The sequence below is a fragment of the Triticum dicoccoides genome, chromosome 1B (assembly GCF_002162155.2).
Source record: "Triticum dicoccoides isolate Atlit2015 ecotype Zavitan chromosome 1B, WEW_v2.0, whole genome shotgun sequence".
Classification (NCBI taxonomy): domain Eukaryota; kingdom Viridiplantae; phylum Streptophyta; class Magnoliopsida; order Poales; family Poaceae; genus Triticum; species Triticum dicoccoides.
In genome coordinates, this window is record NC_041381.1 from 572,232,827 (window position 1) to 572,248,544 (window position 15,718).

At 46.1% G+C, this 15,718-nt stretch overlaps 4 protein-coding genes across 6 annotated transcripts; all 4 read right to left on the reverse strand.

The window, feature by feature from the left end:
• Positions 1 to 290: 290 nt before the first annotated feature.
• LOC119348834 lies at positions 291 to 4,419 on the reverse strand. Of its 2 annotated transcripts, none has more exons than XR_005169128.1 (2): positions 4,189 to 4,419; positions 291 to 686 (listed from the first exon to the last, which is right to left on the reverse strand). XR_005169128.1 is itself a non-coding variant. In XM_037616823.1 (2 exons), exons 1-2 carry the CDS (start codon positions 1,454 to 1,456, stop codon positions 579 to 581), a joined length of 651 nt encoding a protein of 216 aa, XP_037472720.1. In that variant the 5' UTR covers positions 1,457 to 2,400; the 3' UTR covers positions 291 to 578. The 2 variants fall into 2 exon arrangements, 1 of the variants encoding a protein (XP_037472720.1); XM_037616823.1 differs by lacking the exon at positions 4,189 to 4,419 and adding an exon at positions 914 to 2,400.
• Positions 2,419 to 4,179, reverse strand: LOC119348833. Its single transcript, XM_037616822.1, has one exon. It carries the CDS (start codon positions 3,627 to 3,629, stop codon positions 2,790 to 2,792), a length of 840 nt encoding a protein of 279 aa, XP_037472719.1. The 5' UTR covers positions 3,630 to 4,179; the 3' UTR covers positions 2,419 to 2,789.
• A 590-nt stretch (positions 4,420 to 5,009) lies between the features above and the next one.
• Positions 5,010 to 9,923, reverse strand: LOC119348835. Of its 2 annotated transcripts, none has more exons than XM_037616825.1 (10): positions 9,541 to 9,923; positions 8,107 to 9,040; positions 7,936 to 8,026; positions 7,594 to 7,766; positions 7,007 to 7,505; positions 6,806 to 6,906; positions 6,684 to 6,721; positions 6,181 to 6,349; positions 5,835 to 5,979; positions 5,010 to 5,737 (listed from the first exon to the last, which is right to left on the reverse strand). In XM_037616825.1, exons 2-10 carry the CDS (start codon positions 8,986 to 8,988, stop codon positions 5,472 to 5,474), a joined length of 2,364 nt encoding a protein of 787 aa, XP_037472722.1. In that variant the 5' UTR covers positions 8,989 to 9,040; positions 9,541 to 9,923; the 3' UTR covers positions 5,010 to 5,471. The 2 variants fall into 2 exon arrangements, with proteins under 2 accessions (XP_037472722.1, XP_037472721.1); XM_037616824.1 differs by having other exon boundaries at positions 6,181 to 6,352; positions 9,541 to 9,922.
• Positions 9,924 to 12,336: 2,413 nt separating this feature from the next.
• LOC119308748 (high molecular mass early light-inducible protein HV58, chloroplastic-like) lies at positions 12,337 to 13,265 on the reverse strand. Its single transcript, XM_037584891.1, has 2 exons — positions 13,060 to 13,265; positions 12,337 to 12,971 (listed from the first exon to the last, which is right to left on the reverse strand). Exons 1-2 carry the CDS (start codon positions 13,168 to 13,170, stop codon positions 12,504 to 12,506), a joined length of 579 nt encoding a protein of 192 aa, XP_037440788.1. The 5' UTR covers positions 13,171 to 13,265; the 3' UTR covers positions 12,337 to 12,503.
• Between the last annotated feature and the right edge of the window lie 2,453 nt (positions 13,266 to 15,718).

Consider the following 15,718-nt stretch of genomic DNA (forward strand, 5'->3'; position numbering starts at 1 on the left):
TCGCCACTGTGTTTAACATGGGGCAATCATTGTAGAAATAGGAAGTGTGAAGTTAACAACAGTTGTAGTGTATTAAGCTCTGCACAATATTTGTCGAAAAAAGCTCTGCACAATAGTGCAGCTGCAGATTAAAATCAAGCAGATCAGATTGGTAATGCAGAAACGGGTTATTTCCAACTGTAAATAAAAAGGTGATAATTTCTCAGGTTATTCAGCTGGTACTCCCTCCCCCACCCCCTGTTTCTGGTAGATCAAATATTCACATGGTTATAAAATGATGGAGATTGAGGAAGAAAAACAACACTGAAATTTCTGACTTTCAGGTAGAAATACATAACTAGAGAATTCAACATGGGGCAATCGTGGAGTAACCTGGCATCCACCATACTACACACTTTGTAATCTGGCAGCTCCAACAGCACACAAATAGACTGCCAGGCATCAGACTGTACTAGTGCATCAAGTTCTGCACCGAGGAGCAGCTGCAAGTGAGGAAGCAAAGTACACAAACGGCAGATGGGTGATATTGACACAGGATTATTTCCATGTATGAACGATACAGTTAATGATTTCTCAGATTATTCAGCTGGTACTATTTCTTCGGATTCAGAGATGGATGCGCCGGCAGCAGCAGCTTCATGAGGCCTTGAGCGTCTGCAAGGAGGTGGATCTTCGCTCCCAGGTATCTGGTAGATCACATATTCACACTGTTATAATACGTCCAAACTTTCATTGAAGAACAATACAAGACTAGAAAGCCATGGAGATAACAGGGACATCACAATGAACAAAAGACACAAAAACCTTCCAGGGCTAAGCAAATAAGCGATTAACATTGAAATGCAGAGTAGAAATGGTCTCCATAAGTACCATTCTTTTTCAAAAAAAAGGTTTCCCCAGTGACAGTGCTGACCTGGGAAGTCGATGGAGGGGCACCGGCATTTCCTTCTTCATTTGAAAGCTCTGTCCTCTGCAGCCTCTCCTGCAAGGTCTCCATCCCTATGTGTGATAGCAGCAGCCAGACATAAGTGAGGAGCTCAGGGCCAGTGCCCAGGCTCTTTGCGTGTAGGTACCCTCGGCACCTACTGGCTGAGAAACAGAGCATCTCCACCCACACACCTTCGATCACCTCCCATGTCTTGCTCTCATCACCCAAAGACAACAGCGCTTCAGAAATCTTACAGGCATCATGGATAAAACAACCTTCCTGTGCAGTTGGATATTTCTTTGCATCAGGCGGCGAATGTGTGTGTTCAACAACCTGTTCTTTGTATTGTGTGGGCTGCAGCACCTTGCCAATTATTCTCTGAGTAAATTCTTTTTCGATTTCATTGAGCAATGGCTTTCTGCCTGTGAAGAACTTAAGAAATGGCTTATTGCCTTTGAGGATCTCCATGAGTGAAGGCTCGTCACCCTTGAGCACTGGCGGAGCTACAGCTGGGCCAAACCAGGCCATGGCCCGCCCAGCCACACAAGATATCAGTCTAGATTAGTGTACAATCTGGCCGTAAGAGCAAAATTTTAATGGTCCTTCCTATACCAATCAGTTTTGGCCCGCCCACACAAATGACTGTAGCTCCGCCACTGCCCTTGAGGATCTTCTCGAGCGATGGATCATCATCCTTGAGAATCTCCTCCAGTTCAGCATTAGCGGTGATGAGCAGATTCCGCCTAGAACCCGACAGTAGCATCTCAGGGTTAACAAATAGTAGGTACATCAAGTAGTTGGACATCTCCCGGCACCGGACGGCTCTACCGTGATGATGAGATCTTTCACACCAAACAGCACAACCATGGCCTTCACCTGATGCATCTTCAATACACTGAGCAGTGGCACATTGGTGATCTGCTGATGCGCCCAAGTGGTAGAAGCAGAAATCCGTGGCGATGTGCCAGAGAAGGACGCTCTCGTCAAATGGACTCCTTAAGCTCCAACCCAGGTCTTGGTCACACTTGTTAGCCTGAAGAGTACATTGCCCCCTGCGGTCATTGAACTTCCAGTAACTGCCAACATCTTTTATCTGATCTTCCCACCCTTTCTTCCCATACTTGAGGACTAACCCTGTTATTGCAAAGGAAGAGTTGCAGGGCTTCATGAACCAATGTTGGTAAAAAAAGTCGTTGCAATTCAAAAAACTCAGGATGCTGGTCATCTTTGTGTGCTTTTTGTTGTGGACAAAGAACCCTACAAGAGCATATTGGCCTATGAGGCTATCTTTGAGTGCACCAATGATCATGAAATTTCTTAGCTCAGTGATAGACGGGGCAACCTTCTTTCTTGCCCACTGAAGAGACAGGGCAACCTTCTTTCTTGCCCACTGAAGCTTGGACAGGATGGTCCTTTGCCACTGGAACGGGGGAACTTCACTCCCTCGCCGTTGGGCATTTTCTAGCTTTGTCCGTGCAGACAGGTCAAGCGCCCATCTTACGAATTGTACTGCCCAATCCCCGTCAGGCGTCCTAGAACTCGAATGGACTTGCCTTTGAGCCTTTGAAGAAATATGATTAGTTGAGAAAAACCTGCAGAAGTACTCCAACACTGCGGTACAGCAGAACAAGACATATGTAACCTTGACGTCGTTATCATCATAAGCTTCTCTGTGACTATTGTGGAAGAGGGCGAGGGCTGCCCATGGCAGTACGTTAGCTGGTTGTTCCCCCGTTTCATCACAAAGCTCGATCATCTTCTTTTTCGTGTATAAAAGATTAAACGTGTTGGATAGCCTATTTTGCAACAAAACATATGCTTGTTTCTCATGAAGCAACCCAAAGGATTTTAGGATGCCAAGTCAATCAGGATAGGGCGATGCAAGGTCCACAAATAGCTTATAGACCTCAAGGTCCACATTATAGTCATCAACTTGGCCTCTACTTGTCTGTGTGCTTGGCGTCTGAGATCCATGGTCGGGCTCAAGATCCACCACATCATCTTCTCCTTGTGCTTGATCAGGAACATGGTTGTTGGCCTCAAGGTCCGCCGCATCACCTTCTTGTGCTTGATGACAAGGGTCAGCCTGGACAAAAGCCCTTGCTTTTTGCACGTAGTCTTCGAGCGAACTGATCTCGCCTTCTCTGTTTGCGGTCCTCCTTGGAGCGGGGCTGGAAAAGCTGACTAGGCTGTTTATGCTGGCGCTCTTGAGAGCCCAGGGCTTCTCTATGCATTTGAGGATCCCAGGGATGAAGAACAAGATTGCGGCCTGCAACAACCTCTTGTCGCCGCCTGGCCATGATTTGCAGAACACGTAGACGGCTACGGTGATCTGCGACACGGCGGTGAGGACATGCCGCGTCCATAGCTCATTATCTTCGATGTTGTAGGCGGTTATGACGTCCTGTCCGCCAAGGTGCATCAGGAGGACTGGTGCCCACACCACTTCCAGAACGCTATTGCGTTGCCCAGAGTTACAATCTTGCCTCCTCTCACGGCCGAAAAGGACGGCAAGAGCGTATATGGCCAGAGCGTCGCTGCCTATGTAGGCAAGCCATATCATGGATCTGAACCAGGAAGGGATAGCGAGCTTACGCAGGGACGCGAAGAGGAGGAGCCACTGAACGAGGAGGCTGCTGAGCACGAGGATGCGCAGCTGCCACTCTCCCCACCATAGCACGGCACTTGAGAGACCCACCATCTCTGGTCCTTGCCTGATATCTCCCCCTCTCAGCTCTCACTCAATCATCAGTGTAGTCAGTACTGAGTGTTAGTCATGCACGCACAAAAGTGAGAGGCCGATTCATTGCAACCTGATAACTACGGCGTTGTCGCATGTTGAGCGGATTTCTTACACTATAATAACTTACACCGAGGGGCTACATCATCAATAACTATAATCATATTGTACTTGACTCTATGGGCTTTGTCTTGTCTAGTGATTTGCCTCTAATGGCCCGGTAATTTATGTGTGAATAGCAACTTGCAGTGGGCGCGTCGGGCAGGAGCATGACTTGATCATGTTTTCCTTGGCCTGACTTCAGGCCGGCCTATCAAATCCTTAGGTTGGTTATTCTATCTAGTCCACTCTGCCCTAAGATATCCATGGGTGGGAGAACTGAAGTCTCAATTCTGTTTCTTGTCTTAGCCACACCTCAATGCCACGAAGGAAGCATCCAAGTAGGCGAGTCCAAGCAAAGCAAAACAAAGCAAAGCGCAGCGAGTGGTTGGTGGAACGGATGGGGAATAAACACAAGCACCTGGCGGGCGGACGAAAGCTGAATTGGTGCCGGCGGGCGGCGGCGCTTCCCGCCGAGCGTCGACCGTGCCCTTCCGTAACGCATTTCGCCTGGCACGCGAAGCCGGCGATCCGCCGCTTGGCAGCTGCGGGCGGGCGTCGACGAGGCCATCTCCTTCGGCTGGAGTCTCCATACGTACGACCGCCGCGCGGTGAGCAGGAGAGGGAGGAAGAACGGGTTAACTGACGGTGATGGTGGGTCTTTGCCGGTCTGGCTGGAAAAACCGTGAACTGGCTCTTTGCCCAATAACCAACTAGACTAGTAACACTTCATGGTTTATTAATGATTTACATTCAATATTATGCGTATTAATTTGATGCGAGGTCAAAATTTTGAAAATTTACCTTAAATATTCTGTTTTTTGGTCGAAAATGAACCAATGAACGGACAAATAAAAACCTAGCAGACTAAGGCATAGCCTAGTGGTGGGGGGGCACCCACCCAGGTTCACGACATGATACTTGCAATTTGAGTTTGTTGCATTAATTATACTGTAGGGGTTCCCTTACCGTATTTCTGTTAAAAAAAACAAAAAAATAACCTAAACCGACAACCTCACCTGTTTGGTTTTTTAAATTGCAAGGCCGCCTACATGGACACCCGCCCCTAATTTGATGTTAGGCAACAAATACCAATTGCTCATGAAAATATTGGGTTGCATCCACATAACGTAGAAATTCGCCAAACGAAAAACTAAGTCTGATTGGACACAGTTCAAAAAAGTTGATTTGCATTCCCCCCTTTTGGATACTTTGTGCTGGCTGTAAAAGTATCCTTCAAAAAGAACAGTGAAATGCTCATCTGCACTCTATACATTTTGAGAGCCTGTAAGAAGATGCAATATTACAAAGCGAGTGTGTCGGGCAATTCATTTGATAGGCACATATATACCTTTCTGAACAAGCCACAACTTCTTTTATTCAGAAAACTAGAAACAAAGTGAGAGCCGCCATCAGCTCTGCACCTGGCAGGAGACATCACGAAGCAGCAAACTTCAGCAACTTTCGAGGTAGACTACAAAGTTTGTAAGAAATAGAAAAACCAACACTACTCAAGAGTACAGCAGTAACTTGCAAGAGTGAAACAAACTTGTAATCAACGTACCAACCGTACTATCTGCATCCATATCTCGCATCACTAACTCGCCAATCCCGTTTGACATAGAACATGTCCTTGGCTCACAGGGTTGGCAGAACCGTGAGATCCTAAATAATTTCTGCCTGATTTTCAGCGTGACTATCGTGCTAGTACCAATCAAAAACATCCAGGTCAACATCATCAGCATTTCCAGCTGCAACATCCTCCCCTTCTTTGACCTCAGATTGGAGCGTGCCCATCTCTTCATCTGACAAATTCGAAACGTTCTCAACACTGATGTTAGTTTCAGAAATAACATCATTTCCAGTGTTCCCTTCAGTTGACGCAACCTCTTGTTTTTGTGTACTGTTGATGTCTTTGAGCGAATCTTCAATGTTGAGCTGTTTCATTACTTGTTTTAAATACAAGTTATCTGTATACAGTTGTAAGACAGAAGAGTTAGGTTAAGCAAAATCACAAGTCAGAAATCAAAATATATGGGCTGGACCAGGTATAAAGCAATCGCTAACCTCTGGAGCGATGAAGTATAGCATCGTGGACTTGCATTGGATGCTTTTTGTCCTCACTTTTAAACTTTTGCCGTACCTGATCGCGGGACTTATCTGGGAATAGTTGCTGTATCATTGCAAAATCGCTACCAAATTGTCGAAGACCCTGGACCAGAACAGATAAAAAAGTTGGAAGTTTCCCATAGGCAAGCCAAAACGTCAGCACAAAAAAAAGGTATATTCAACATTAAAATAGTAGCAAGCACTCCCTCTGTAACTTTTTGTAACACGTTATTAGAGTCCATGACAGTGTCAAAAAACATCTTATACTATTAAGTTATAGAGGGTGTAGTTGATTTCCAAATACCTGGTAAAACAAGTCAGTGTCAGATTTTGTCCATTTGGCCCGTGTCTTTTTGTCCATATAAGAATGGTAATTCAGTTTAGTAGCATTTTCTAGTGCATGATTCTCTGTTCTGTCATTGTCATAGTTATCTCCAAAAGGATCAAAATCGTCAGTATCTCCAAAATGGGAGCTGCTGTGAAAAGACATCAAGAAAGAACAGGACAGGCGAAAGTCAGTGAAATCATGATTAAAGCAGCATACCAACTCATCAAATTTAAGAATACAAATTTAGATGCTGGAATAAAAACTGCAGCAGCAACACCAACTTCAAATACCCTATCTGAAAAAGTGAAGTATCTATAAAATAAAATAGAAAGCTTGCAAATCGAACTGTAGCATTGCTGTCAATGACTGGTTATTTTACTACACTTTAGGTAAAAATATCCAAACAGAAAATGCGGAATGGTAGTTAAACAAGATACAGAGATCCATAAATAATATTTTAAGTTGAGAAAAGAGCCTACCTTTGATTAGAGGATGATGGTCCTGACGGTGTTTTACTCTACGAAAGGCCAACACAAAAATCATGAGCAACAGCATAATACTCTAATAAAAAAGGTAGACCCAGCAAACGTGCACAACTCACCTGAATACGCTCTCTGGCCTCTTGTAACAACCTGAGATGTGTCACACTTAGCTTCATGCGATCTATCTCATGATCAGGTTTTTGAAGTAACGTTTGCACTTCTATAAAACAACAAAGGCCAAAAATACAAGAGTCAAGAGCTCATAGCATGTTAAATTGATGCTTTGTTATTTGGGTACCGTTGTTATTTTAGCCAGATACCTTGAGCTCTTTTTTGACGAATTCTGTGAGTAAGCTTCTTCTCAGGCTGTTCTGTCATTGTATCCTTCAAGGCTCTCTTACGACCGCGTGAAGATACTTCACTTTTATTTTTCTGCTGGTTCGGCTGTGATTTTTCTGAAGTGGATTTTGTCGAGGTGCGCTTGGAACCCCTCAAAGGTTCTTTATTTGGATCTTTCTTCCTTGACTTTCTCGGTGCCTTCTGCTTTCCTCCAGCAGTGTTCTCGTCGCCACTATCATTATTTTGTTCGGTTGCTGAAGGTTCAACAAAATCTTCATCAAGATGATCGTCAACAATATGCTCAGATAACCCAACTTTCTGAATCTCTGTCCTGCTTCTTAACTTCATTGATAATTCTTGTTTTCCAACATCCAATTTGGATTGTTGTTCAACACCATGATCTGATCGCTCCCCATCATGGTACTGGCTCTCCCTATCAGTATATTCCTGATCGTCTGAATGTTCTTCAGTAAGACAATGCTGCAAAAATTACCAATGAGACAAGGACTTAACTTTTGAGGTGGCAAGAAAATTCTAATCACAAGTGTAGACTTCAGCAAGGACTTACCTTTTGAGGTGCTTGCTGAGGCAAGGTGTTCAAATTTTCATCAGAGCGTATGTCATTATGGTTGGTATCTGTTGCAGCGACCCCCTCATAATCATCTGGTAGAACAAATGTTACTGATTTGCCTTTGCCCTTTTTCTTTCCAAGATCAAGTAGAAATGTAGCAGCAGCTTCAGCTGTACCAGAAATATGTTTGCTCATTATGAGTAAATAAGCAGGAAAGCTAGACGAAGCAATATAAAGTGATAAGCGCAGCCAACAACTCACGACATACTGTATGGTCAGAATGAGCGTTATGCCAGATGTGCATGGAAAAGAAGTTCCACAAATAAATCAAACACGCACCTGAGGGTTCTCCAAAGATCGGTTGAGTATCATCAGTATGAGGATTTATCAGCCCATCTTCAGAGTCTATATCAACACTAGCATTGATATCCTAAAAGCAATCAAAAGCAGAGCATCAGCATATCATATTTGTGAACCTTAGTTAAATTTCTAACAGATTTCAACCCTGACCTTTAGATTAGCTTCTGCATGATCATCACTAGTCCCAACAGCCTTGGATGAAGCCCTGCCAGGTTTTCTTTGTGATTTAGGGCGTAACTTTGCAGCAGTTTCCTCTGGACCAGGCTCTTCAAGGATGCGGTTGTGGTTAACGAAATTGTCAACTGTACCATCATCAGTTCCCAAGGGTGGCTGAGAATCTGAGGTCTGTACATGTTCTTCATGTCTAGGAGCTTGTACCTGCTCATCGTTGCATCCTCTGAGATCATCATTACCATCCTCTTTATTTTGTGAGACCACGTCTACAGTTGAAGCTGCCTTCTTTTGGCCAGTCTTTCGGGACTTGGATGCTGCCTTGCTGAGTTTCACCTTAATTTTTAGCTTGGACTTTGCAACGTTTTCCTCTTCAGAATGTGTGTCAAATAGTTCCCCAAAGTCAGCTAAATCATCAACTGTCTTGCTAGTTGGATGGGTGGATGATGCTTGGGTATCTGAAACAACCAAGTTTTCTTGGAGCGTAGCTACTTCAGATGGATCATCATGAGGATCGTCATCTTGTGAAAGCCTATCTACAGAAGAAACTGTCAGCACATCATCAGAAGGTGTGTAAAGAGTGCCCCCACAAGCTTCCGCACCACCAATCGTTTCACTACCAAGAACGGTCGAAGATGTTATTTCTTGATTCGTAGTGAGTCCTTGAGACAAATTATCTTGACTTAAAGCTACAGCGTTCTCATCACTTGTTTCCACTGTATGATTGGGTACAACAGATCGTGATGGCACAGATTTCTTCCGAAGCTTGCCCCGCAGCTTATTAGGATGAAACTTTACAGCAGCTTCCGCTTCTGCAGGGGCATCAGTGATGTCGCCAAAGTTAGCCTCATCGTCAATCATGTCCAAACCCCCTTTGTGGCCTCCAGGAAGCTGTTTTGACCTGCCAAAGTCACTTTAGGAAATATTGCAGGTTCAGAAAGCAGCAGCAGCAAGGGAAGCATGTTATATAAAAAAGAAATGGACAATATATTATCTCACAGAAAGATAACAAAATAAAAGGAAACGGAAATCCTTGCTGGCACTATTTTTCTAAGGCCCAGTAACATCTTATCAGTCCATTTTGCCGTGCACAAGAAATACTCCTAGACAATACAATCAAAACACACAGGTAAACTACTGGTAACCAGCCATATTTTCCAGGTTCTAACTGGCATCATCAACACAATTGCATTCATCAGTTGCAACTTGCAAGATTAAAGGATCATACAAATTTTAGCAATTAAACCTTACTAGTATTTGATTTAGTTCACAAGAAAGCATCCATCAACGACCAAATTTCTAAGATGTTTCAACAACCGTATATACGGTTCATCAACAAGAAATAGACACCACACCACACATTCGTGCAGAACAAAAGAAATCAAATAGTGACGTGGAGCATTAAACCTTTACCTGGTGACGCCACGAAGGTGCTTCCCCGGTGACGGCGAGGATGAACCTTTTGGCCCCTCCTTGAAGAGGCCGCGGTTGCCTGCGGCGCGGAGGTAGAGGACTGGGAGGAGAGGAGGGGGGCAGCGGCGGAGAAGCACGGAGTGGGTAGGGCGGCGGTGTCGGGGGACGCGCGGAATCCGTAGTCGGTGGCGGTGGCGGTGGCGGCAGGGAGGCTACGAGGAGGGGAGGCGCCCGCGGGGGAGAGAAGGGCACGGAGAGGCCGCGGCGGCAGGGGAGCCGAGGACGGAGAGGCGGCGCGGCGGTTGCCTTCCCTGTTCGCACGCCCTCGCCGCCTACGGACGGAGTCCAGACCAGACTCCCAGACGAGGCCTTCCTTCAGCGGGGGCGAATCCTAACGCGCGGAATAGTCTCCCCCTCTGTGGGCCGAATCCTAACTAGGGCACCTTTATTTCCGGCCCTTTTGCATTCAGTTCGCGCAGGCCATTTCGTGGCATTTTTTGCCTATCATAATCGAGCTGTGGGGTCGCAGGTTTTGGTATTTCCCTTTTTACATGTCCCATAGTTGGTCCTGCTGTTTTTCCATGCTTTTTTCCCCCGCCTATGTACTTGATTTCTAGGGCATAGTGATGTCATATGCTAGATTCCAGACTACCTATATCTCAATTTTTTTACCTCTGCTTGGTTTCGATTGAGTAGGGAACGAGCGTTATTCAACCTTTTAGTTTCTTTTCAGAGGTGTAGGTAAACCGGTTGCTAATTCTCTCCTCTTTCCATGATTCCATCATCGTTTTTTTCTTCTGATTTACCATCTTGTTTCGGTACTTTCATCTTTGTTCTCATCTAAGTTTGGTCCATAGTAGGATGAGATATTTTGTCCACGTCTGCAAATATTCTTTGTAGCTAGCAGTAATTTGATTGATGTGGAGGCCTAAACCGTAAACCTTAAACCCTTATTTCATACAAAGCATTCGGTGCATCCGTAAGTTCAACCTGAACAAGATTGATCTGGAGGCCTTGGATGTTCCCAGCAGGAAGAGGAAGAAACAACATTAGATGTTCTCATCGGAAAGAATGCGAAGATCCAATAGATACTAGATATTCAATTAGCATGTCTTTTTGCCATTTTTAGTGCCTCGAGCATATTTCGAATCCATGAACATTAATATAGTTCGAAGAATTCATAACATGTTCATGAATTCAAATATATGTTCACGGCTTATAAAAATGTTTGAAAATTTCAAAAATGTTTGAGAATTTGAAAAATGTTCATATTAAAAAAATTAATTCAAAATATGTTCATGAATTTAAATAATTCTAGTGAATACAAAAACTGTTCATGGATTTGAAAAAATATTAGTGAATTCAAAAAAATGTTTGCCATGATTAAAATTGTTCCCAAATTTCAAAAAAATTGCGAGTCCATAAAATGTTTGTGAATTAAAAAAACATATGAATTTAAAAATGTTCGCATCCTTGAAAAATAATTTATAAATTCAGAAATGTTCAGGAATTTGAAAAAATGTGAATAAGAAATGTTCACAATTTCGAAAAATGTTGATGAACTCAAAAAATGTTTGTGAATTCAAATAATGTCTGCAAAATTCGAAAAAATGATTGTGAATACAAAAATGTTCATGAAATTGAAAAAATGATCGCCCAACATGAAAATGCTCGTGAATCTGAAAATTATTTGCGATTCAAAAAATAATCACAAATTTGGGAAAAAATCATGAATTCAAAAAATGTTCGTAAATTCAAAAAATATATTCATGAATGTTAAAAATTGACGCAAATTTGAATGTTCTCGTTTTTTTTACAAACTAAAAAATGTTCGTGAGTTCATAAATTGTTCATTGATATCCGTTCAGTAATCTGTGTTGGAGATGCCCTTAATGCATACAGAATAAAGGAAGTGAGACAGTAACTGAAGTGTGTAGTATCTTTGTTTTGTGAGTATTAATGATAATCTTTGAACCTGGATGTTTCTTTATCAGCTAGCATCTCTGACGGACTAGGAGCACACTCTCCAAATCCAAAAACATAACTGGAAAAGAAACTCCATAAGATAAAAGAGCATATCCTGAATCCCGAGAGCTTTAGAGCTAATGATTTGACTATAAAGGGAGCAGTAGCATGCGCGTTACTTGATCAGTGCAAACATTAGGGGCTTCCAAAGATGAACATCGCAAACAAGCCATGACAGAACATGCCTGCATGATGTAACCACATTAGAGCGACCAGACATAGATGGTGGAAGGGCATGCCAACAAGTAGCTATTGTTCGTGAAAGTATTAGGTTGCATCAACATAGCATAGCAATTTGGAATTTGGAAGCACCAAGAAAGTAAAGATTGTGTTGGCACATACTATGATCTGATGTAGTGATTTTATTATTGTATCTTCTTGGTGGATGTGAATTATATTACGTTTTCATGGAAGCCTTCTCTTTCCCCTCTCTCATCATACCACTGCTCTTCTCCCTGCCTCTATATGAACATAGAAATATGATGGCCACCATGGTGATGGTCTCCCTCAGAGACATCCTGGCACGTGATGTTCCATCAACAACTTCAGAATATGCTGGTGATGCTCAACCTGCAACTGCGTGACCACACTGTCCGCATTCTGTTTTATGTAGAAATTTGGCAGATTTTGGTATGTGTTTCAGTATGAACTAATTATGAGAGTTATGAGATTGGTCCTTCAACATGGCATATGCAATATACCTTCGAGTACTTTTAATATTGTTTTGCTACTTGAAAGTTGTTTGAGTGGTAATTTAATTAAGAAGCATCAAAACAATGTAAACATGAGATTTACAGATTGCCATCACCGATAGTACAAAACGGCAACGTGGCTGCAACAATTTTTTTTGTGACATAAACGTGGCTACAACAGTTAGTACTACTATTACGATTTGTTAGCTGATGAAAAGAGAATCCGCAGCGCTACTGTACGCCGTCTTAGATGTTGACGAAGGGCGCGCCGGTGATGAACTCGGTGGCGGCGAGCGCGACGAGGCCGAGCATGGCGAAGCGGCCGTTCCAGAGCTCGGCGTCCGCGCTCCAGAAGCCACTGGACTTGCTCTCCACGCTCTGGCCCTGCAGCAGCGGCACCAACGATGCCACGGAAAACACCCCCGCGGTCACCAGGAACCAGCCAAGCCCAGCGCCGCTGCCGGCCTGGTCGAGAAGCCCGCCACCGCGCGCGGCCTCGACGGTGAGCGCTGCCACGAATCCCACCATGGCCAGCCGGCCGTTGATGCGCTCCGGTGCCGGGCCGCTGAAGGCGAGCGCGTCCCAGACCGAGGGGTTCGCCTTCTTGGTCATGGGCTTGGGTGCCGCCGGGATCGGGGTCGGGGCCGCGCTCGTGCTCGGGGAGGAGGAGGAGGTCGATGCGCTCGTTGTCTCCTTGGTTGACTCCATGCCAGGCTGCACATACACAAGCAATCTCACGTTAAGGTCGAGTCTCGAACTAGCCAGCATGCGAAACAGTCAAGTGCGTGACGTGAAAGCTCACCTCGGTCTGGGCCCTGACGACGAGGGCGCGCCGGCGCGGGGCCGCCACCGGAGAGCGGGTGGCGGACCGGCCAACGACGGCGAAGGAACTCAAAGCCACCATGGTCGCCATTACTCAAGGCAGAGTAGAAAAGCTAACGCACGAAGAGAACTGAGAAGTTGGTGCTGGCTTAATGGATGGACGATGTCACTTGGCTGATGCTGCTTTGCTGTGTCTCTGTGAGCGAGTAGCTGATACACTTTATAGCGGCCGTGAGGAGGTCGCCGGTGGACGCGGCCGTGGCCACGTGAACGAGGTGCAAGAGCTGTACGTGGACGGAGGGAGGCGGCGGGCTCACATGCATCGACGTGGACCCTGAGGGCGCCATAACTCGCTCTCGCCAAAAAGTGAACCCAGCGCGTAGTTGTAGGACAGTAGTAGGAGATTGGGCGAACTTCAACGCAGGACCCGAGATGGTCCGCCCGGTGTCCGTTTGAGGATAAAGAAATATAAAATGTCAATTTTCTGTCTGTTTTCGGCACATTTCCGGCCTAAATTTAGACCGTGTTTGCATCAAAACGGACAACGCATGAGAGGGGGGGGGGGGGCGCCCTTGTCCTCCCCTGACCCGCTCGCTGGCGGCACACAATGCCCACTTTCCCTTCATTCTCAAAAAACCTCCCGCCCTCCACCCCCTTCTCCATGGGCGGCGCCACGAAGAACCCCGACGATCCGGCCGCCACCATGCGATCCGCGGCCAAGAAGGGGCAGAAGAAGGACCGGTCGCAGCTCACACCGGCAGAGCTCGCGTGGCTCAACGAGGAATCGGCCAAGAGGAGGGGCCGGCGGAAAAGAAGGTGTAGAAGAAAGCCGCTGCCGGATAAGCCGCCAAGGTCGCACTCTTCCAGTAGGCCGCGCAGCACAAGGCCACCGTCGACTAGAACGAGGTTGCCCTCGCCAAGGCAACACAGGCAGTGATGGTGCAGGCCCTTGTCATGCTAGGGTTGTGCCGGTCCAGCCCGACCATTCTCTCTGCCTCTGCCATGGCCGCGACAAGCATAGGCTCGTCGGCCATTCGCCCTCCATAGTACCAGTCCACGAGCACCTCCGTCACACCGGAGACGCACGGGTTTCATCCGTCGAAGCTGCATGGCCAGACCCGGTTCTCCTCGTTGCCGGATGGCAGCGTGATCATGCCAGCCACCCTCGCCATCCTGGCCGTCATCGACCTCAACATCATGCCTGAGTTCAGTGGCGCACGCCAGTCGTTCGACGGGATGCAAAGGAAGCAGGCCCGGTCAATTCCTATGGCCAACCTTGCCAGCATCCGCAAGCTGTTCGACGAAATGCCACTCCCAACGCCGACGGCCGATGATCCTGACTACACCTAGTTCATGGAGAACGTCATCTACGAGGGCCGTGGCCAGGCCTTCCATTTTGATGGCCAAGGCCAAGCTTTTGATTCCGACATGACCCAAAGCCAAGACGACCGCATCCGATATGGTGCCGACCCCTTCGGTGCCCGTGAAGAAGAGGAGGTCAAGGGCCATGGCAATTCATGGCATGAAGATGATGACATGTATTGTGAAGATGAGGAAGAAGAGGTCGACTTTGCGGATGAGCCATTGGTGTTTATTGATGAGCTCATCCAAAGGGCCAACGTACAAAGAAGCAAGCAAAGTATTCTCACGCGATCATACAACAAAGAGGAGGACACTTTGATTTGTGAGAGTTGGATGGAGATAGGCCAAGATCCCGCGAAAGGTGCCGAGAAAAAGGGATCCGTCTTTTGGACGAGAGTTCACAAAACCTTTCATGAGCGGAGGAAGTTTGCGCCTTACAAGTTTGCGAGCACCCTAGGCATCAACTCAATTCAAAAGAGATGGGGGTTCATTCAACAAGAACAACAAGTATTGTGCCGCGCTTGAGAGCGTTGAAGTCCGCCCTCTGAGTGGCCTAGGTGTTGGTGACTTGGTATGACCTCTCGTATTTCCATTGCTATGCCATGTTTATGTTTGTTGCATCTTGTATCCTTTGCTATTACATTTGCGGCCTCCTATTTGATTGTGTAGGCATTCCAATCTTTGGAAGCCTTCAAGGCCTGGCATAATAACAAGCCATTCAGCCTCACGCATTGTTGGTCGCTCATCAAAGATTGTCCCAAGTTCAAAGATCAATATGCCGCTCTTAAGAAGAAAGGAGGGAAGGCGGTCGTGGCCGAGAATGGAGATTTTCTCAAGAGGCCGAGGGGCAAGACCAACTCGAAGCTCGACGAGAAGTGTGATGTGTCACCCATTGCCTTGCAAGCAACTTTGTACAACATGAGGAGTCAAAAAGGAAGTGAGGGAGGAGATGAGGAGCAAAGGAAAGGAGGGGAAAATGAAGATATACTTGGAGCTCCAAACGAAGAAGCTTGACATGGAGGAGGCCGCCAAGAGGAGGAAGCTCGACATTGAGGAGACCGCCCAATCAAAGAAGCTCGCGATCGAGGCCACCAATGCCGGCACCAAGGCAAAAGAGGTGGCACTAGCAATCATGAGTGTCGACATGACTAACATGTCCCCGAAAAGAAAGACTTTGGTTTGCGAACCGGCAGAAGGAGATGTTCGACCAAGATGGCCTGAACTAGGGAGGCCTCGGTCGTGGACTATGGCCGTTCTTTTTGATGGATTGCTAGCTA

What these genes read in the sequence shown, in the direction of transcription:
- LOC119308748 (XM_037584891.1), bottom strand. Translation starts at nt 13,170, where the DNA reads ATGGCGACCATGGTGGCTTTGAGTTCCTTCGCCGTCGTTGGCCGGTCC. An exon ending in TCGTCAGGGCCCAGACCGAG is followed by an intron (nt 12,972 to 13,059) that starts GTGAGCTTTCAC and finishes GTGTATGTGCAG; the next exon opens with CCTGGCATGGAGTCAACCAA.
- LOC119348834 (XM_037616823.1), bottom strand. Translation starts at nt 1,456, where the DNA reads ATGGCCTGGTTTGGCCCAGCTGTAGCTCCGCCAGTGCTCAAGGGTGAC. An exon ending in CCCCTCCATCGACTTCCCAG is followed by an intron (nt 687 to 913) that starts GTCAGCACTGTC and finishes GTGATCTACCAG; the next exon opens with ATACCTGGGAGCGAAGATCC.
- LOC119348835 (XM_037616824.1), bottom strand. Translation starts at nt 8,988, where the DNA reads ATGATTGACGATGAGGCTAACTTTGGCGACATCACTGATGCCCCTGCA. An exon ending in ATGCAGAAGCTAATCTAAAG is followed by an intron (nt 8,027 to 8,106) that starts GTCAGGGTTGAA and finishes GATTGCTTTTAG; the next exon opens with GATATCAATGCTAGTGTTGA. An exon ending in ACACTGACTTGTTTTACCAG is followed by an intron (nt 5,980 to 6,180) that starts GTATTTGGAAAT and finishes GTTCTGGTCCAG; the next exon opens with GGTCTTCGACAATTTGGTAG.
- LOC119348833 (XM_037616822.1), bottom strand. Translation starts at nt 3,629, where the DNA reads ATGGTGGGTCTCTCAAGTGCCGTGCTATGGTGGGGAGAGTGGCAGCTG.